We start from the raw sequence: 22,440 nt of genomic DNA on the forward strand, positions 1-22,440 counted from the left end.
GTGGGTCTTACACCCTAATCCGATAATCGTAGTGCAAGTTGTGCCATTACCGCAAAGTGATGTCCAAAACTATTTTTCTGGTTTGAGCTAAACCTTCATTTCCGGACCTTTTCCCTAGCTTGATTTGTACTAGTACTACTTGGAGCTTGCTGAATGGCTATTGGATGAACTCATTGTTGTGTGTGTACCTTTGGGACTGGCTGAGGATATAATGAAGCCGTGATGGCTGGGAAAAGTAAGGAAATTCAGGGGAAGTGCTGTCCGAACTTTTGAAGGAAGTTATTTGCATTGAGTTTGTGATTGAGGACTTGGATTTGAGCAAGGCAAAGGTATTTGATGGATAATTTCTGAGTCATGGAGGTGAGTGGCCTCAAACTGTTTCCAAATTTACTTTTGAACCGCTTTCCTGCATTATCTACTTTTGAACTGTTTTCAAAGTTACTTTTGGAACTGTTTTCTTACATATCATGCGTGCTTGCATATTAGTGTCTTGTTATTATTGATTTTGCTTTCAATGATTGTTAAAACGAGTTTTCTAGGCGAGTGTGTACTTTATCGCACTCGACCTAAATAAATATGAAATTTTCAATGAGTAATGATTAAATGCTACTTGCGCATGAATGTAAGCCTTTTGGGCTGAACTGGCCATTGCCCCTTGTTACCGGTCGTCTCGAGCCAGAAGCGGACTCGGTTGGGCGACTAGGAACTTGGGTGAACGTTTTGGTATACTCGAGTATTACCTTGTAGGTTGGTGGAGCCTGGCCAAAATCCAGGGACGGGGTGAATGAATGCACGAATGAAATGAAAAGAATGAAATGAAATGTCAGGAGAACGAACGTATCCTTTCATGAATGTTACTATCGCTTTCCATTGTAAATGTTTCTTGAATTATTGATACTCCATCATTGATCTATGACATCATTGAAATGAACGATTGTGAAATTGATTTGATAACTGATTTTACTGATTACTCGCTGAGCTTCTAGCTCACCCCAAAAATGTTTTTTCCCCTCCACAGGGCTCAAGGCGAAGGAAGGGCTTGTAGTGTTTAATCCTGGATTATTTCATGTATGGATTGAATTTGGTTTTCCTTTTGTGTAATCATTCATATTGGGATTGTATTGAACGTTTAGAATTGCTTGGATGTGTAATAGTCTAGTTTTGGACTTCCTCCTGTATAATCATTGTGACCAAGGATCAGAGTGGCGCAGTGGAAGCGTGGACGCTTCGCTTTTGATATGTAAAGTTTGGGAACCTTTGATGTATATTTGATATATTTTATCTTGTATTGGTTTGAGGACTGTAGTGATCGACTGAGTCCCGGCGAGAGTTGGGCAGGCAGCCCGCCGAACCCTCTGGTTCGCCTTAGGGGAAAATGGGGCCGTGACACCTTCTATCCGTTGGTAGCATTAATTGAGAAATTTTTTGGTCTCTTATAAATAGAACAAAGTTAACCACTTCAAAATAACTTTTGCACATTGAGACTACATCAGATCTTGAGTGATTCAAGTGTTAGAATACTCTTTAAAGAAAATTTGTACTCTTAGTTGTGTAATTTTCGATAAGCTTTTCAAGTGTGTTTCAATTTCTTCAATAGTGTAGCCTTGTGAGGGTTATCCAAGTGATAGTAAAACTTCTTTGCTTGACCAAGTGTGGCTTGGGACGAGGAGAAAGTGATCCTTTCTTTGTACACAAGAGATTGATTGTAAGTTGATTAACTTGCAGAAGCTTGCTATATACAGTGGTTTTCAAACTCAAGTGGAGTTTGAAACTTGGTTTGCTATTATATCCTTTTACTTACTGTCTCGCAATATAAACTATCTATCTCTTCTACTCCCAAGCACTTGTGTTTTCTCATCAAATTGCTCCACTGTGTGGTCCTTTAAAAAAAGAGGGCAAGTTCTCAAAAAGTGACTCTTATCTTGGCCAGTTTCTTTAAACCACCTAATTCACCCCCCTCTTAGGTTATTTTAGATCCTTACATCCACTCTTAGTAGTATAAAATAAATTTCTAAAGTCCATCCATTAGTCGCGTGCGTAAAAATGCGAACTTCCGACTTGTGCGCGATAAAACGTAATTTCAAATAAATTCTTGTGACGATGATATAACTAACTAATACTAGGGTAAATAATCATGAAAATAACTATTTTAGAAATAAAAACATAAGTCCTCACAGGAGTCTAGTATTAATTCCTCAAATCTCCAATTAATTTGTACCAGCGCGTCTTTCAGTAAACTTTCGACGCGCGCACGGCATAAGTTTAATTTTAACTTACTCACATCTAATTTCTCAATTAACTTTTTCTTAATCTACTATTGATCATTTTAATTCTCCAAGACTAATGTACTCTCGGATCAAACATAGCCTCGAAAAATGTGTAGTCCTTATTTCTCGCTAAACAATCCATAGAAAAATTAATTTTACTAATGAGACATGTTAAAAATATAATTGAGATATTATTCCATGTAAATAAGTTTAAAATATTTGAAATAAATTATTCAGAGAAAATGGGTGAGTAAATAATTAATTAAGCCAGAAAAATAAAATAAAAATAAGAAAATTCGGGTCCTCACAGCAGGTGCATTAGTCAATTCAAACGGCATTACTGCGAACTCGAAATGTCCGTACCTCGAGTTAAAGGCAGTTTTAGGTATATCTTTTTCCAAAATCTTCAATTGATAATAACCTTGCCTGAGATCCAACTTTGAGAATACTACCGCCCCTTGCAATTGGTCAAACAATTCATCAATGTGCGGCAAAGGGTACTTATTCTTAATAGTAACATCGTTCAAGTCTCGGTAATCTATACACAGTTTTAAACTCCCATCTTTCTTTTTAACAAACAAGATCGGGGCTCCCCACGGTGAATCACTTTCCTTTATAAAGCCTCGCTGTGGTAAATCCTGCAACTGCAATTTCAACTCTTTCAATTCAGCTGGAGCCATTCTATACGGCGTCTTAGAGATAGGTGCTACCCCCGAAGTCACGTCAATCTTAAAAGCTATTTCTTTTTCCGGGGGCAAAGATTCTAGTTCTTCAGGAAAAACATCCGGATACTCTTTTACTACAGGCATATCTTCCAATCTCACTTTATCACTAGGAGTATTTATAAGAAAAACCAAATATTCTTGTCCTCCCTTACTCAACATTTGTCTAGCTCGAATTCCTGAAATAAGAGCAGATGAGGTTAATCTACCCCTTACGTCCAATTTTAGAGTTGCCTCTCTTGGAATGCACAATTCTACCGTCTTTGTCTTACTATTCAACTGAGCATGGTAGCGAGCTAACCAATCCATTCCTAGGATGATATCATACGCCTTAATATCTAAGCCCATTAAATTTGCCAATAACTTCCGTTCTCCGACCCATATCTCGCAATCTCTATACACCAAGTTAGCAAGTAAACTTTGATCCCCAGTAGGTGTTCTAACCTCCAAGTCATAAGGTAGCTTAATTGGCTTCACATCTATTCCACTCATAAAGTTTGGGTTTACAAAAGAATGCGTCACACCCGGATCAATTAAAACGTTAGCTAAACGGTGAAAAATAGGGATCGTACCTTCGACCACCTCAATAGCATCGGGAATCTGCTGATAGTCCAATGCGTAAACCCTAACAGGTACCTTTGGTCGATTTCCTCTAGTACTAGTTTGCTTAGAGGCTGACTTTTCTGGCCTTTGAGTACTACCTCCTACCTTCGGCTTACTTGAACAACTCGCGAGTTGGTGCTCGAACAAGCACTTTCCCGACTTTCTCCAACAATCAGTATTCGAGTGATTTGACTTGCCATAGTAGCCACAACTAACTTGAGGAGTTACGACCGGACCACTAAAAGGTATTCCTCTCGATTGATCTTGCCCACTGCGACCTCCTCTTGATAAAGCCCCTTTTCGAGCTCCTGCGGTCCTTACTCCTCCCATTCCTCTTCCCATCTTGGAAGGTGGGACACTTTTACTTGCCTGTCTAGAAGTATAACTAGAAATGTTCCTTTTCTTAGTATGTAAGTCCCTAACTTGCAGCCTTGCGCTCTCAACTCTCTGTGCTTTCTCCAGAGCTTCAGTAAACGTATAGATTTGGGCTACTGCCAACCCTTCCTGGATCTCCACATTGAATCCTTGCACAAAGCGCCTTATTATTTTCCGCTCTTTAGTCACCAATTCTGGAGCGTACTTAGAAAGCTTAATGAACTTCCCCTCATACTCGGCCACGCTAAAGGTTCCTTGCCTCAACTTTATAAATTCGTCCTCCCGCTTCTCTTGAATCAGAGGCGGAAGAAACTTCTCATTGAACTCTCTCGTAAAGTTTTCCCAAGTCCAAGGAGTTAGCGCTCTTTCCCACTTTCCCCTTATCACGTCCCACCAAGTACGTGCAACGCCCTCAAACTGAAAGGTAGCAAAGTTCACTTTTCTCTCCTCGGTATAGTCTAGAGCAGCAAATATGTTGGTCATCCTCTCCAACCAGTTCTCCGCTAATTTAGGATCAGGTCCTCCAATAAACTTAGGCGGAGCAAATTTCAAATACCTCTCCAAAGTCCTATCATCACCTCTATCCTGGGCTCCGGGTTGGTTAATTGGCCCTGGACCCTAACACTCTGCTAATCGTTCTAGGATATTAGTCATCCGATTAATGGCAGTAGCCACTTGGTTACCCTCTACATTTTCTTGTCCCTGGGTCGGTCCAGTTGCCGATCCCTGATCATCCCCTTGAGGTTGGGTTTGTCTAGTCTCACGCACACAACCTCTACCACTCTTTCGTCCGTCCATAATCCTAGTTATGCCTAATGCAAGAAATAAAATAATTACGTGAGAAAATACTTAAAAAATAAGAGTCGACATGAAAACATTGAAAATAGCAATAATTAACATATATTAACACTTTAAGGTTCATACAATTAGCAAATCATGAGGCATTTACAAAATTATAGCACACAGGTGTCACAAAAGTACTTTTAGTCATGCATGACAAAAGTAGATTTAGGTGCCTCAAAAGTAGGCCACACAGTCAAGCAAAATACAATGGCCTTTGAACTAGCACCATCCCAGCTAATCCTAACTATACAAGTCAGAAGATTTATCACGCCTAGTCTAATCCTCAGTAGGACTCTCAGGCAGGACCTCCTTCGGATCCTCCTCGAAAGGCTCTTTGTGATGCCCACACTTCTCCCTAAGGCGAACCAAAGGGTATTGGCGGGACGCCTGCCCAACTCTCGCCAGGACTCGGTATAATTCTCGTTCAAGCTTAATACAATGATAACTAAAATGATAAGACAAAGTAAGAAAATGCAGATGCTTCTATATATAAATATTCAATCTTACATCACAACTTCAAAATACATTAATTTCCCAAAATATACCACTGCCAGAAGATGTCCACTCGATCACATTTGAAACCCTAACACTAAAGTACATCCCAATGGTTTCTTCGAGTTTCACTCCAAGTCCGTTCCTATTAAGGAAAACAAATCTACGGGGTGAGCGATTGCTCGTGAGGCCAAGAACACACATGCAAGCACGTTGTCCAAGTAGCAATCCCATCCAACAGGTAAAACAATAATATTCGAGTAATTAACAATTCAAGTGAAATTTAAACAGAAACAATTCTAAGATATGGTAACTCTCAGGAGCTAATTTCCACTTACTTTGCCAACCTCGATTGAATACCTTCCTGTTATTCTTGGTTTTGATGATCACAAAGGTCTTTGAAATATTTATCTAACTCTCTTCAAATATAAGTGTTTTTTGCCTATCAAAGAATCAGGTACGAATATGTCATGAAATGAAAATCAACCAAAAGGAGAAGCAAAAACAGGACACCCATGTCGGACGTCTAATGGAATCTGTCAGACGTCCGAAAGGATGAAGAACATCAGGAAGGAGTTTCTGTCGGACGCACATCGATCGTGTCGGACGTCCTAAAAATTCCACAAAGTTTTGATGACTCTCTGCCAAGACTCTGTCGGACGCTCGCTAGGAAGCATCGGACGTCCTGAAGGATCGGACGCATGCTTCGGACGCACATCAAACTCATCGGACGTCCTAAAAATTCCACGAAGATTTGATAGCTCTCTGGACGACGTTCGGACACTGAAGCTCGGACGATAAAATTCCATCGGACGTCCGAACAACAACTTGACTGTTTTTCGGACGATGGGTTCGGACGATGACTAAACCGTCCGACGTCCGACAGCCCCAACGGCTAGCTGACTCTTCATATGCCTTCTATCCGTTGGAAGCATTAATGAAGCCCACTTTTGGTTCCCTTCAAATACAAACGACTCTGAAGCAGATAGGGACTTTTGCACACTTTGTTTACAAGATCTCAAGAGATATTTTAGCTAGAAAATAGTCTCCAAAGCTAGATTTGTTCTCCAAGTGGTGTGAATTTCTCGTGAGCATTTCTCTTGTGGTTGAAAGTTTCATTAGTGTAGCTTTGTTGAGGGTTATCTGAGTGATTGTAAAACTTCTTAGCTTGACTAAGTGAGGCTTAGGGCAAGGAGGAAGTGCTCCCTCCATTGTACATCTAGTTGATCATCTTTCATCAAAGAGAAGTTGCTCAACCTTGTGATTGGTCTTCAAGTTTGAGGAAAGCTTGGTAGACAATCGGTTTGATTTCCTATTTTACTTTTTGTTTAATAAAATTCTCATTGCTTATATATACTTGTCTTTCTGATCAATATTGCTATTGTCTTCTAATCTACTTGGTTGATCTTTACTAGAAAAGAAGGTAAATTTTTATTAAAGAAAAAGTGCATAAATTTGGTTAAGATTTTAATCAACCCAATTCACCCCCCCTCTTGGTTGTCTTTGGGACTTACACTTCCCACGATGACACTCCGTCACCCGGGTCGGTATTTTTTAAGTCCGTAGAACTTCACTTTACTTCACAGGTCCTTCCACCTTACAACCCCCACCGGGCCCGAACTGCGTTAAAGGCGCTACTGCACGAGTAGGCCAAGCAAGATCTCTCCAATAGATCAAACTTATCATTTCATTCCCACGGCTAACCAAGGTTCCCGACCAAACCCATGTCAGCTCGAGTCCAAGGTCGGCCTATGAGTTTGGGCGTCCCCAGTTCAGTTCAGTTCAGTTATGAGTCGAGGAGATTCACTCCAACGATGAATGCAGCCATAGCATACCATTTCATTTCATTCAATCCATTCATTTCATTTCAATCAATTCAATCATTATTCATTCAAATGAGAACGAGTGTGGTAAAGTGCACACTCGACTCAACATTTTCAAAATCTCCAATTACTAATAGCAATTAAGTACGTGACAAGTTCACATACACTTGACACTTACCTATCAAAATAAGAGGGTGTGTTGCACAATTCAGGTAGTTAAGCGTTCGTTGCGAGGTCCTCTCGAAGCTCCCCTTGAATGCTTGAGCAAACAATAGTTATCTATTACACACTATCACTTAGAAACCCCAATTATCAAAGAAGATTGCACATTTGTACAATCTTAGAGAATATCATGAAAATGAGCCTTAATAGCTCAAAATTCAAGGTTCGAAAGTGGTGTTTAATAACACAAGGAAAAACTGATTTCCTTCATGAAGACAAGTCCAAAATGATCAATTAATATTGGAGGATAGGGAAGAGTCTCCAAAAACTCAATTCCCGTCAAGTTTGAAAATTTCAGATTTGAGGTGCATTTTTGGAAAAATCATATCTCACTCTTCGTAGGTCCAAAATTGAAAAACTTGGTACCGTTGGAAACTAGCTCCGAAGTACTAAAAGTTCCTAGAAGACACTTTTCCATGATTCTAAGTGGAAGACACTCAAATTTTGGCTTGAAGTTGCTGACTTGTACTCCCAAGACAGATTCGGGGTTGGTTTTTGGCAAATTTTGGAAATTCGGCAAAATTCACAGAATGAGAACTAGCTTCTTAAATTTGAAACTAAATTAGAGTTACAATCAAGGTTTAAAATACAACAAACAGAACATGAATCAGAGTTTTGACCGCAAGGATATAGCAGCTCAAAGTTGGTTCAAAATGAAGACCATTGGACAATTTTCCAGATTTGAAACATGAATTTTGGGACTTCAGTTGGGCATCGAAATAGACTTGGAATGGCACCAAATTTGGTGTGATTACACTATCATATAAGGGCTACTCCTCTGTCAAATTGTACTTGAAAATTCACAAGGGAAGGTAGTTAAATAACCTACCAAAGTTCAAGGGAATCCGAAGACAAATCTGTCTTCATGCTTCCGTTTTCCATTTTCAAACATTTGGCCAATGAAATCATCTCAAACATGGGTCATTTATGAATAAAAGGTCTAATAAACATCCAAGATACATTTTGTAGGTGATTAACATCAAAAGTTTCAAAATAACAAGTCCCAATTCGAGCTAAGCCATCAGCTAGCCCAAAATTAGGGTTTTCTATCTCTGGTGCAGGTCCGTAATTTGGCCATAAATCCGTCAATTCAAATTGGAATTGGGCATGGTTGGTGGCGTTGGAAACTACATTCATAGGGCTACAATTTCTCAGAAGAAATTGTTATGAAATTTAGACCATAGCTAGCTCGAATTCAAGCAACAAGTCCCAGCACCTCATTGACTCTCTAGCAGAGTAACAAAACAGGACAGGTAAATTTGAAGTACTGGTACGGCTCACTCAAGTCGAATCAGAGGATGCATTTTATACCGTTAGAAAACTGAAAGGTCTAGTTTCAAATTCCGTAAGAGGCACTCGATTTTGACATCGGAGCAAAGAGTTATGTTTGTTCAAAGTTTGCTGCCAGAGTACCTCTGTACACTTTTTTCAAGTTTGAAGGATTTTCGAAAATGCAACTTTTACCCAACCAAATCAAGTGATTTTTGGTGGAAACTTTCCACACAACCTATACAACATATCTACATCAAAACCAAGGCAATTTGACCACAAAAAATCGAACCAAGACCTCTGTAACAACAGGGCAGAATCGGCTCTTTCCTCCCTTTGGTTTTCCTTCTACTTTTTCAACTTATATCCACTAGTTTAACACTTAATCAACATAAATACATCCAAAATCATCATATCAGTCCAATATATTCATTGTGGGATTTCATAGAGCCCACTCACATGATTTTCAACCAATCAAAGTTACCCACATGAAGCTACAAGCTTCCAAGTGCAATCTAACTTACAAAAATCAAGTTTAGAAGGTTAGATCATTCACTACCTCTTGGGTGTTGAAACTCAGAAATTTTGGTCACCTTGAACCTCCAAGAAAACCATGAGAATGAAGCCCTCTTCCTAGTCCAGGATAGTCTCCAAGTTGTTTTGAGTTTGTATGGTAAATTTGAAGTGAAATGTTGCAAGAAATTGGAGTGAGATGATGAAGGTTTTTGGTTCTTCTTCTCCTTGGGGTGGCCGGCTGCTTTGAGAGAGTGAGAGGGAGTGAAAATCTGATATGGGAAGCTTCTTGGAGAAGCTTGGTGGTTGGTTGCTTTTGTGCACAAAAGTCAACTCTCTAATAGTGAGCGTACGCGCGCGTTTCGTTCCCGTTTCCTCTTGGGTTTGTTTCACTTGTGCACTCCCTTAAACATTATAATTATTCACTCTTAGTAGTTTGGATTAAGTTTCTTAAATCTCCACTTCGCCACTCCGGCTCGATCTACGCGAATTTCCGATTCGCGCGCGATAAAGTAAAACTTAAAAGAAATTCTTGTAGCGATAATAGAAGTAACTAATATTAGGGTAATTTATCATAAAAATAGTTATCTTAGAAATAAACCATTAGTACTCACACATTGATTCCTTAAGCCTCCAATTTGCCGTGCGGTGTGATTTTCGAAAACCTTCGACGCAAACACGGGGTAACTTAATTAGAATTCATTCACCTTTACTTCCTTAATTAATTTTTCTCAATCTACTAGTGATCATTCTTAATTCTCCAAGATAATTGTACTCTCGGCTAAAATATCGCCTCGAAACATGTATACTTGTTATTCTTCACTTAAACGAACTTTCGAAAAATTAAATTTGCTAACGGGACATTTTAAAAATATAAGAGAGACATTGTTCCATACGAATGGATTTAAAATGATTGGAATAAATTATTCGGAGAAAATGGGTGAATAAATATTTAAATAAACCAATAATATTCGATAAAAATAAGAAATTTTTTTTCGGGTCCTCATAACCTCCCCTCCTTAAAAGAATTTCGTCCTCGAAATTTACATCTAGGATAATATCATTCCCTTAATAGTTATGCTCTTCAAATCAATCACTAACTTACACTCTCTGATCCATATTTCACAATTTCTATTCGTCCAATTAACAATCAAACTTTGATTCCCCAGTAGGCGTCCTAACCTCTAAATCATATGGTAATTTAATTGGTCTCAAGTCTATTCCACCCATAAAATTAGAGTTTACAAAAGAATGTGTTGCACCCTAATTAATTAAGACCTTAGCTAAACGGTGAAAAATAGGGATCGTACCTTCAACCACCTCTGTCGTATCGGGTATCTGTTGATGGTCCAGTGCGTAAACCCTAGCAGGTACCTTAGGTCGACTTCCCCCAGCACTGGTCTGCTTAGAGGTTGACTTTTCTGGCCTTTGGGTGCTGCCTCCTACCTTCAGCTTATTTGGACAAGTCGCGAGCTGGTGCTCGGCACTACCACAGAACAAACACTTCCCAGACTTTCTCCAACAGTCATTCTCCGAGTGATTTGATTTACCACAGTAACCACAGTTAACTTGAGGTGTCACTGCCGAACCACTAGAAGGTGTTTCTCTTAGTTGACCCCATCCATTGTAACCTTCTCTATTTTGAGTCACCCTTTTTGTACTAGGTATCTCCCCTCCTCCCATTCCTTTTTCCCTTTTAGAAGGTGGGGTACTCTTACTAGCCTGTCCAGAAGTAGGACTGGAAAAGTTCCTTTTCGTATTGTGGAAGTCCCTAACTTGCATTCTTGCACTCTCGACTCTCGGCGCTTTCTCTAGTGCCTCAGAAAATGTAGAGATTTAGGCTGCGGCCAAGCCCTCCTGGATTTCTACATTAAGTCCTTGTATAAAACATCTTATCCTTTTTCGCTCGTTAATCACCAATTCGGGAGCGTACTTAGAAAGTTTAGTAAACTTCCCCTCATACTCCGCGACACTAAGAGTTCCTTGTCTCAATTTTATAAACTCATCCTCTCGCTTCTCTTTAATCAGAGGCGGAAGAAATTTCTCATTAAATTCCCTTGTGAAATTCTCCCAAGTCCAAGAGGTTTGGGCTCTCTCCCACTTTCCCTTTATCAAGTCCCACCAAGCACGTGCTACTCCCTCAAATTGGAAAGCAGCAAAATTCACTCTCCTATCTTTGGTATAGTCTAAGGCGGCGAATATGTTGGTCATCCTCTCTAGCCAATTCTCCGCTACCTCAGGATCAGGTTCACCAGTGAACTTAGGCGGGTTAAATCTCAGGAACATCTCCAAGGCTTTATCTTCCCCCCTATCCTATCCCCCAGGGTGGTTAAGTGGTCCTGGACCCTGTCTCTCAGCTAAGCGTTCAAGGATATCAGTCATCCTATTGATGGCAGTAGCCACTTGGTTACCCTCTACATTCTCTTGCCCTTGGGTCGGTCCAGTTGCCGATCCTTATTCATCCCCTTGAGGTTGGGCTTGTCTAGACCCTCGCCCACGACCCCGACCACCCCTTCGTCCGTCCACGATTCTAATGGTGTCTAGTGCAAGAAATAAAAGTGATCACGCGAGGAAATACCGAAAACAAGAGCCAATCAAGAAATATTGGAAATAACAACAATTTACATTCATTAACACTTCAAGATCCATACAATTAGCAAGTAATGGAGGAGTACAAAAATATAGCACACAAATGCCACAAAAGTACTTTTAGTCACATACGACTAAAGTAAAGTTAAGTGCCACAAAAGTAGGCCACACGGTCATACAAAAATACAGTGGCCTTGGCACTAGCATCACCCCAGTTAACTTTGACAAAACCATTAAAGTAGACTAAGTCACTAGCTTAGTGATTGGTGGAGCTAGAAGTCTCTGCTACTTCAGTAGGATCATTTTTATTTCCTACACTAGAAGTTTTAATCTCATGTCCCTTATTGAGTATCTTGTCATTCTCCACTTGTTCAACCGAGGTAACACACCCAACCATCGACTTATCCGTCTGATCTATAATTTCGTGTACTACCCTAGCATGTCGATTCTTAGCTTTTTGAAGCTGCTCACCAAGAGCTTTTGTCTTTTTTTCGCTCCTCAAGTACCTCCGTCTCCACTTCAGAAATTCTAGTAGTCTGGGCATCCACAATTGCCCTCAGTTCTCGATTATCTTCTCAAACTATTCTAGTTTCCTCGAATAATCTCCTCCGATTTTCGGTTATCGCTAATATCACATTATTTGAGTACGAGTAAGTCCTCTAGCAATCCCATGGAGTCCTAGTTCGGCGAGTTGGGTTATACCTCTAACGAGCTCCCCTAGGCCCTGCCCAACAATGGCCACCGGAATGCGTCCCCGAGACGGTTCAATACCACCGTTACCTTCCGTAACTTACAATTAAATTTAAAAGCTTAAATGAGTCCAAGTATACTAAATAAACTGGATTTGATCATCTCGTACTATCCCACATATCTCTTACAAGATCGAGACTCCCAATTGTCTATTAATTAAAACCTAGGTTCTAATTTTTCATCCACACAAGCAGTCACTTAACTTCCCAACCAGTTCCACAGTCCGGCATCCTAAACTTTTAAGCCTAGGATACACTACAAAGATCTGAAGCCTAAGATCTGATACCAACTGTGACGCCCCCACTTCTCCCTAAGGCGTACCAAAGGGTATCGGCGGGACGTCTGCCCAGCTCTTGCTAGGACTCGGTACAATTCCCGTTCAAGCTTAATACAATGATAACTAAAACGACATGACAAAGTAAGAAAATGCGGATGCTTCTATATATAAATATTCAATCTTACATCACAACTTCAAAATACATTAATTTCCCAAAATATACCGCTGCCAGAAGATGTCTACCATATTACATTTGAAACCCTAACACAAAAGTACATCCCAATGGTTTCTTCGAGTTTCACTCCAAGTCCGTTCCTGTTAAGGAAAACAAATCTACGGGGTGAGCTATTGCTCGTGAGGCCCAGAACACACAAGCAAGCACATTGTCCAAGTAGCAATCCCATCCAACAGGTAAAACAATAATATTCGAGTAATTAACAATTCAAGTGAAATTTAAACAGAAACAATTTGAGGATATGGTAGCTCTCAGGAGCTAATTTCTATTTGCTTTGCCAACCTCAATTGAATACCTTTCCACGATGACACTCCGTCACCCGGGTCGGTATTTTTTAAGTCCGTAGAACTCCACTTTACTTCACAGGTCCTTCCACCTTACAACCCCCCCGGGACCCGAACTGCATTAAAGGCGCTACTGCACGAGTAGGCCAAGCAAGATCTGTCCAATAGATCAAGCTTATCATTTCATTCCCACGGCTCACCAAGGTTCCCGACCAAGCCCATGCTGGCTCGAGTCCAAGGTCAGCCTATGAGTTTGGGCGTCCCAAGTTCAGTTCAGTTCAGTTCAGTTATGAGTCGAGGAGATTCACTCCAACGACGAATGCAGTCATAGCATACCATTTCATTTCATTCAATCCATTCAATACATTTCAATCCATTCATTTCATTTCAATCATTATTCATTCAAATGAGAATGAGTGCGATAAAGTACACACTCGACTCAACATTTTCAAATCTCCAATTACTAATAACAATTAAGCACGTAACAAGTTCACATACACTTGACACTCACCTATCAAAATAAGAGGGTGTGTTGCACAATTCAAGTACTTAAGCGTCCGTTGTGAGGTCCTCTCGAAGCTCCCCTTGAATGCCTGAGCAAACAATAGTTATCTATTACACACTATCACTTAGAAACCCCAATTATCAAAGAAGATTGCACACTTGTACTGTGACGCCCCCACTTCTCCCTAAGGTGAACCAAAGGGTATCCGCGGGATGCCTGCCCAGTTCTCGCCAGGACTCACTACAATCCATCATTCAAGAGCTCGAAATACTATAAGTAACTTCAATACATAATTAAAGTACTTCAAATATCTTACACTTACAACTATGTAGCTTTCAAGCTTAAATACAACCCAACGGAAAAGGGTACAATAGCCATCCGTTATAATATAACTTAAAATCTTCAAAAGAAAGCAATCTAGTACTACTCACGAGCACCCTTGGTCTCGAACCCTGTAAAAGAAAACCACAACGTGGGATGAGCTACACAGCCCAGTGAGGTTCCAAGACACTCTAACAGTTCAAATAAATCAAGTAGATTGGGCATATCATATGCATGGTTCAAGGTTACACAATGGCATGTTATCATGAGGTGATAATCATTGTACGGGTAATTTGAGACATTTATCATGGTATGAGACATTTATCATGAGACAGTTATCATGGTTCAAGACATTGGCATGTATAGTTCACGAGTGATTGGAGCTTATTACAGGCATAGCTCAGGATTTCATATTGGCATTTTAGCATGAAACAATTATCATGATACCAGGTAAACATATACTGTAGGATACGGTGTTCCAGTGGAACTCTGTCGGTCATCTGCACCTTATGACTTCCGATCCCCATGGTACGGTCTGGCCATCGCCTTATCCCTCCAGTGGTAATACTCGAGTATACCGAAACGGCGACTCAGGGTTCCAACCTACCCGACCGAGCCCAGTCCTGGATCGAGTATGCCAGTAACCAAGGGCAGGGCCCAAGTTCAGCTTAGAGCTTACAACATGCACAGGTAACCAAGTAATTCGACAAAAGGTAAAATTCATCATTTGAGTAGGTCGAGTGAGGTAAAGTACACACTCGCCTAACAATGATGGGCAGCTTCATATAACATGTGATTCATGATAATCAAGTAATTAAGTGGATACTTAGCACGTAAGAACGTAAGCAATACAAGTTGATTTCATGGGAACATGTAATTCACGGATATCGAATAGTCATGTAGATTGGGAATCATGTGAGCAAATAGTCAAGTAATTAGGTAGTCATGTGGGTTGGTAAACGGTTCACGGTTAACGGTTAACGGTTCACGTTGACGGTTAACGGTTCAGTAGTGACGGTTAATTGACAAGCATTTGTCATATGCATAGGCCATCATTGGCCGTTATCCCATTTTTACCATGTGAGAGTCGAGGAGATTCACTCCAATGACGCATGCAACCTTAGCATACCAAGTCATGTTATTCGAGCATTTTCAAGCATGAGTTATTCATCTCAAAAGAGAACGAGTGTGATAAAGTACACACTCGACTCCATTTTTCAAAACCGAGTAGGCTAAGTAAACAATCTAGCAAGTTAAGCATGTATCGAGTTCATATGGTCATTTGATATGGTTAATCATTTAACCAATTCATGTAGATATACAATGCAAGTATACATTCCTTAAATAGGCATGAGTATGGTAAATACTTAACACATAGCACTTAACACTTAATAATCATGAAATAAGCGTGTCCTAGACTTATTCAATTACGTATTCCTATATGGAACACTCACCTAGTCAAAACAAGCGAGTAGTTTTCAAACAAACGTTTTAGGTGTCCGCTCCGAGTTCCCCTTGGAGATTCCCTCGAGTGCCTGAGCAAACAATAATCAAGTACCACTCAATATCACTACGAATCTCTAATTATCGAGGAAGATTGTACGTTACTGCAATCTAAGAAAATCTTATGAAAATGAACCTCAATTACTCGAAATTCGAGGTTCAAGTGGAGTTTCTTAAAGTACATGAGCAATCGAGATGTCATTTTGGAAATCAAGTATAAAATGTTCGAGTAATATCGAAGGAATAAGGAGTATTTGAAAACTCCCTTCCTTGGAAATTCGGAAAATTTTCAGGTTTGATATGATACTTTGAAAGATCGTATCTCACATTCTACATGTCAAGAATTGGAAATCTTGGTACCATTGGAAACCTCTTTGAAAGTAATAAAAGTTCTTAGAAGGCACTTTTCCATGAATGTAAGTGAAAGGCACTCAAATTTTGGCTCAAAGTTGGTAACTTGAATTACCAAGACAGATTTAAGTTGGTTTTTGGCCAACTTTGAAAATTCGGCAAAATTCACTTGTTTTGAACTAACCTTTGAAATTTGGAAATCGATTAGTGTTGCAATCCAAGAGTATAACAAAACAAGCGGAACGAGAAACGGAGTTTCGAGCACCAAGATATAGTAGCTCCAAGTTGCTGAAAAAGTTAAGACTGTTGGGCTATTTTCCAGGTTTGAAGACTAGATTCGAAGTATCATTTGGTCATCGAATTGGCAGTGGAAATACATCAAACTTGGTACACTAAATCTTCCATGTGTGAACAACATTTCTACCAAGTTTCATACAAAAACTCTCACGGTAAGGCAGTCATTAAAACAACCAAAGTTTATGAAGAGTTTCAAGGCTAAACTACCTTCTCACTTTTCTTTTGTTTACAAACTTTTTGTACCATGAAATCAGTTCCAAATCTCTCCATTATTGAAACCAAGAGTTCATAAACATCCACTGAGCAATTTAAAGACCATTGACATCCAAATTTTCGAAATAAAACTCCCCAAATCAGATTTGACCGTTTGGCTAAGAGAAAACGAAAAGTTTTCCAGATTCGATGAGTGAATTTTGTGACATCATTTGCATATCAAAATGGTCATAGAATATTACCAAATTTTGCACAATTAAACCTCCATATGAGGATTACTCTTCTATCAAATTACATTTGAAAATTCACACGAGAAGGTAGTTAACTAAACCATCAAAGTTCAAGAAATTTCCCCCAAAGTTAAAACTGTCTTCTAGCTCTTCTTTCCTTTTTAAACATTTTATCCAAAGCAACCAACCCAAATCTGGTTTATTTGTGAAACAAAGTCCAAGGAACATCTGATATAAAGTTTGGTAGATGTTGGACATCAAAGTTTCCAAAACAACAAGTCCCAAATCATTGTTAGTTACAAATCTGTCCAAGTGGAAAATTCTATCACTGTAGCAGTTTCAAACTTTGGCCACAACTCACTCAATTCAACTTGGAATTGGGCGTGGTTGATGGCGTTGGAAAGCTCTCTTATAAAGATGAATTTTATCAGAAGAAACCATTTTCAAATTCTATCCACATACAGCTCGTTTTTGAGCATCAAGATACAAGTCCTGTCCGGTCTCCTGGAGAGAAACGAAACAGGACAGTGATTTTCAATCGAATGGTGTGGCTCACTCAAGTGGACCCAGAACATGAAATTGGTACCAATAGAAAGCTGGGAATGTCTAGTTTCCAATGCCACAAACGGCACTTGATTTCGACATCGGAGCAAAGAGTTATAGCCGATACAAAATGACTGCCTGGGCAATACGGGATTCATTTTCCAGTTTTGCTAACTTTGAAAATCAACTCATTTGACCAACCAAATCATGTTATTTTTCAACAAAATTTTGTACACACTCACACTAACATGTAAAAAATATAATCAAGTCATTAGAACCTCAAAATTTTGCACAAACATGGTCGGACAAGACAGGGGTAAAATCGGAAACTTTTGCTTCTTGCACCCAATGAAGTTTCTATCAATTACACACCATTAATCCATCATTTTAACCACTAAACCAACAATATATCCACTATCAATCATCAAATCAGCAACAACCCAAGAGTGGGAGTTCATAGAGCCCACTTTCACATTTTTCCAACAATATCAAGTCATCTACTTACATGCAAGTACTTAGAGATGCATATCTACTACTATAAATCAAGTTTAAAGTGATGGATCATGTTATACCTTCTTAGTGTACTAGATCAGAATTTTTGGCCCTCAAAATGCTCCAAGAAACCGTGATTTCCAGCACCCTTTTGCAGCTCAAAATGATCTCCTAGTGTTAAGCTAAGTATGGTGCAAGTTTGGTTGAATTTGGAGATGTTTTGGTGGTGGTTTGAGTAAGAAATTTTTGGAACAATGGAGTTAGAGAGGGAGGGAGAGCTGGTCGGCAGTCTTGGGTAGAGGAGAGAGAGTGTGATCAGATTTCTAAGCTTCCAAGAGAAGACATTAACTTGTGGCCTCAAATCACCCATTAGTCAACTCACATTAGGGTGCGTTTGGCGCGATTAGGGCTCGATTTTCTCGCGCGTTTGGTTCACTAGTGCACTAAACCTCCAATGTATTTATATTCATGTAAATATTATTCACTCTTAATTGTCTCAAAATAAGAGTCTAAAGTTCCTAAATTTAAATCGCGCGTATAAAAACGCGTATCTCCAATTTAAGCGCGATAACGCGAAACTTCCGAGAAATTCTTATAATGATAGTACTAATAACTATCACCTGAGTATTTAAACATTAAAATGTCTAATTTAGGTCCATTGTACATGTCTCCAATATTTCAAACCTATTGTACTCTCAATCGATCAAGATTTCCAAAGACGTGTTCACTATTTTCACTAAACGAGCTTCCGAAAATTAATTTTTGAAACAAGTCATTTTAAAAATATAATGAAACTATATTTCCATGTAATTAGGTCTCAAGAGCTTAGAAAATAATATTCGGAGCAAAAGGCCAAATAAATAATTAAATAAGCTAGAAATAGGAGATTAAATAAGTAAATTTTGCGAGTCCTCACATGTACAATCTTAGAGAATATCATGATAATGAGCCTTAATTGATCAAAATTCAAGGTTCAAAAGTGGCGTTTAATAACATAAGGAAAAACTGATTTCCTTCATGAAGACAAGTCCAAAATGATCAATTAGTAATAGAGGATAGGAAAGAGTCTCCAAAAACTCAATTCGCGTCAAGTTTGAAAATTTCAGATTTGAGGTGCATTCTTTGAAAAATCATATCTCACTCTTCGTAGGTCCAAAATCGGAAAACTTGATACCGTTGGAAACTAGCTCCGAAGTACTAAAATTTCCTAGAAGACAACTTTCTATGATTCTAAGTGGAAGACACTCAAATTTTGGCTTGAAATTGCTGACTTGTATTCCCAAGACAGATTCGGGGTTGATTTTTGGCAAACTTTGGAAATTCGGCAAAATTCACAGAATGTGAACTAGCCTCTCAAATTCGAAACTCAATTAGAGTTACAATCAAGGTTTAAAATACAGCAAACGGGACATGAATCGGATTTTGAGCACCAAGATATAGCTGCTCAAAGTTGGTTCAAAATGAAGACCATTGGGCAATTTTCCAGATTTGAAACATAAAATTTGGGACTTCAGTTGGGCATCGAAATAGACTTGGAATGGCACCAAATTTGGTATGATTACACTACCATATAAGGGTTACTCTTCTGTCAAAGTTCACTTGAAAATTCACAAGGGAACGTAGCTAACTAAACTACCAAAATTCAAGGGAATCCGAACACAAATCTGTCTTCAATCTTCCGTTTTCCGTTTTCTAAAATTTGGCCAATGAAATCATCTCAAACATGGTTCATTTATGAATAAAAGGTCTAAGAAACATCCAGGATACATTCGGTAGGTGATTAACACCAAAAGTTTCAAAATAACAAGTCCCAATTCGAGCTAAGCCATCGGCTAGCCCAAAATTAGGGTTTTCTATCTCTGGTGCAGGTCTGTAATTTGGCCATAACTCAGTCAATTCAAATTGGAATTGGGCATGGTTGGTGGCGTTGGGAACTACGTTCACAGGGCTACAATTTCTCAGAAGAAATCATTCTGAAATTTAGACCATAGCTAGCTGGAATTCAAGCAACAAGTCCCAGCACCTCATTGACTCTCTAGCAGAGTAACAAAACAGGACAGGTAAATTTGAAGAACTGGTACGGCTCAATCAAGTCGAATCAGAGGATGCATTTTATACCGTTAGAAAAATGAAAGTGTCTAGTTTCAAATGTGGCAAGAGGCACTTGATTTCAACTCGGAGCAAAGAGTTATGTTTGTTCAAAGTTCACTGCCAGAGTACCTCTGTACACGTTTTCCAGGTTTGAAGGATTTTCGAAAATGCAACTTTTACCCAACGAAATCAAGTGATTTTTGGTGGAAACTTTCCACACAACCTACAGAACATATCTACATCAAAATCAAGGCAATTTAACCACAAAAAATTGAACCAAGACCTCTGCAACAACAAGACAGAATCGGCTCTTTCCTCCCTTTGGTTTCCTTTTGTTTTCCTTCTACTTTTTCAACTTATATCCACTAGTTTAACACTTAATCAACATAAATAACATCCAAAATCATCATATCAGTCCAATATATTCATTGTGGGATTTCATAGAGTCCACTCATATGATTTTCAACCAACCAAAGTTACTCACGTGAAGCTACAAGCTTCCAAGTGCAATCTAACTTACAAAAATCAAGTTTAGAAGGTTAGATCATTCACTACCTCTTGGGTGTTGAAACTCAGAAATTTTTGTCACCTTGAAGCTCCAAGAAAACCATGAGAATGAAGCCCTCTTCCTAGTCCAGGATAGTCTCCAAGTTGTTTTGAGTTTGTATGGTAAATTTGAAGTGAAATGGTGCAAGAAATTGAAGTGAGATGATGAAGGTTTTTGGTTTCTTCTCCTTGGGGTGGCCGGCTGCTTTGAGAGAGTGCGAGGGAGTGAAAATCTGATATGGGAAGCTTCTTGGAGAAGCTTGGTGGTTGGTGGCATTTGTGCAAAAAAGTCAACTCTCCAATAGTGCGTGTACGCGCGCGTTTCATGCCCGTTTCCTCTCGAGTTTGTTTCACTTGTGTACTAAACCTCTAATGCACTCTCTTAAACATTATAATTATTCACTCTTAGTAGTCTAGATTAAGTTTCTTAAATCTCCACTTCGCTGCTCCGGCTCGATTTACGCGAATTTTCGATTCGCGCGCGATAAAGTGAAACTTAAAAGAAATTCTTGTAATGATAATAGAAGTAACTAATATTAGGGTAATTTATCATAAAAATAGTTATCTTAGAAATAAACCATGAGTACTCACACATTGATTCCTTAAGTCTCCAATTTGCCGCGCGGTGTGATTTTCGAAAACTTTCGACGCGAACACGGGGTAACTTAATTAGAACTCATTTTCCTCTACTTCCTCAATTAGCTTTTCTCAATCTACTAGTGATCATTCTTAATTCTCCAAGGTAATTGTACTCTCGGCTAAAATATTGCCTCGAAACACGTATACTCGTTATTCTTCACTTAAACGAACTTTCGAAAAATTAAATTTGCAAACCGGGACATTTTAAAAATATAAGAGAGACATTGTTCCATACGAATGGACTTAAAATGATTGGAATAAATTATTCAGAGAAAACGGGTGAATAAATATTTAAATAAACCAATAATATTTGATAAAAATAAGAAAATTTTTTTCGGGTCCTCACACTCCTCCTCAGTGCCTTTCTGAACCGGACTCTGCATAACATCCATCACCTCATCGATCAACATAGTGGTGTCTGCCAAGATCCCAGAAGCTCGATCCCGGACCTCCTCGCATATCCTAGTCAATCGAGCTCTAGCCCTCTGAAGCTTATCACGAGCGGTCTCAGCCCAAGCCATCTCGTCCACTACCGTCCCCTCTAGCTCTGCAATCCTATCACCTTGAGTGTTCACCATAAGGCTCAGCTCCTCGATCTCCTGGAGTAAAGCTCTGTTGGTATTACCAACTGATGACGCTCATCATCAATGGACAGTACGAGGTCATTAGGGTAAGCGTGTGTCGCCCTACAGGGACATCGGGGAAACCTAGAAGAAGGCGAGTAACGCACACGATGTGAGGACTCGAAAATTTTCTTATTTTTATAGAATATTACCGGGTTATTTAAATAATTATTCACTCATTTTCTTCGAATTATTTATTTCGACCATTTTAAATCCATTTAGATGGAACAACGAGTGCACGCCTTTCGAGGCTATACTTGAATTAGGAGTGTATTAATATTGGAGAATTAAGAATGATTAATAGTAGATTAAGAAAAGTTAATTGAGAAATTAATACTCGACTCATGTAAGAACTCACAAATTTACCTATTTTAAACTCCAGTTACGAGCTTATTTAATTATTTATTTGGCCAATGGCCCCGAATATTATTTTCTATCCTTATTAGACCTAAATACATGGAATTATAGCTTCATTATATTTTTAAAGTGTCTCGTTTCAAAAATTATTTTCTTGGAAGCTTGTTTAGCGAAAAAAAAATGAAAACGCGTTAGGAAATTTTATCCGATTGAGAGTACAATAGGCTTGGAATATTCAAGACTTGTACAATGGTCCTAAAATAGGTAATTTTATGTTTAAGTACTCAAGTGATAGTTAGTAGTACAATCGTTATAAGAATTTCTCGGAGGTTTCGTGTTATAGCGTTAAAATTGACGGTATGCGTTCTCACACGCGCGACTTTATTTGAGGGACTTTAGACCCTTATTTCGGGAGAATTAAGAGTGAATAATATTCACATGAAAATAAATGCATTAGAGATTTAG

At 39.0% G+C, this 22,440-nt stretch overlaps 1 protein-coding gene across 1 annotated transcript; it reads right to left on the reverse strand.

The window, feature by feature from the left end:
• Positions 1 to 1,817: 1,817 nt before the first annotated feature.
• LOC113692084 (uncharacterized) lies at positions 1,818 to 21,573 on the reverse strand. The gene is made up of 4 exons (XM_072069717.1): positions 21,342 to 21,573; positions 3,562 to 4,578; positions 2,875 to 3,300; positions 1,818 to 1,870 (listed from the first exon to the last, which is right to left on the reverse strand). The coding sequence occupies exons 1-4, from the start codon at positions 21,571 to 21,573 to the stop codon at positions 1,818 to 1,820; spliced, it is 1,728 nt and encodes a 575-aa protein (XP_071925818.1).
• Between the last annotated feature and the right edge of the window lie 867 nt (positions 21,574 to 22,440).

Source organism: Coffea arabica, chromosome 1e, assembly GCF_036785885.1.
Source record: "Coffea arabica cultivar ET-39 chromosome 1e, Coffea Arabica ET-39 HiFi, whole genome shotgun sequence".
Classification (NCBI taxonomy): Eukaryota; Viridiplantae; Streptophyta; class Magnoliopsida; order Gentianales; family Rubiaceae; genus Coffea; species Coffea arabica.

Excerpts from the sequence above, each read along its gene's own strand:
- LOC113692084 (XM_072069717.1), bottom strand. The coding sequence starts at position 21,573 with ATGGTGAACACTCAAGGTGATAGGATTGCAGAGCTAGAGGGGACGGTA. Across the intron at positions 4,579-21,341 it reads GAAAGGCACTGAGGAGGAGT|GGCCAATTAACCAACCCGGA; the intron begins GTGAGGACCCGA and ends GTTAGGGTCCAG. Across the intron at positions 1,871-2,874 it reads GCGAGGCTTTATAAAGGAAA|TGGAGCAATTTGATGAGAAA; the intron begins GTGATTCACCGT and ends AGGACCACACAG.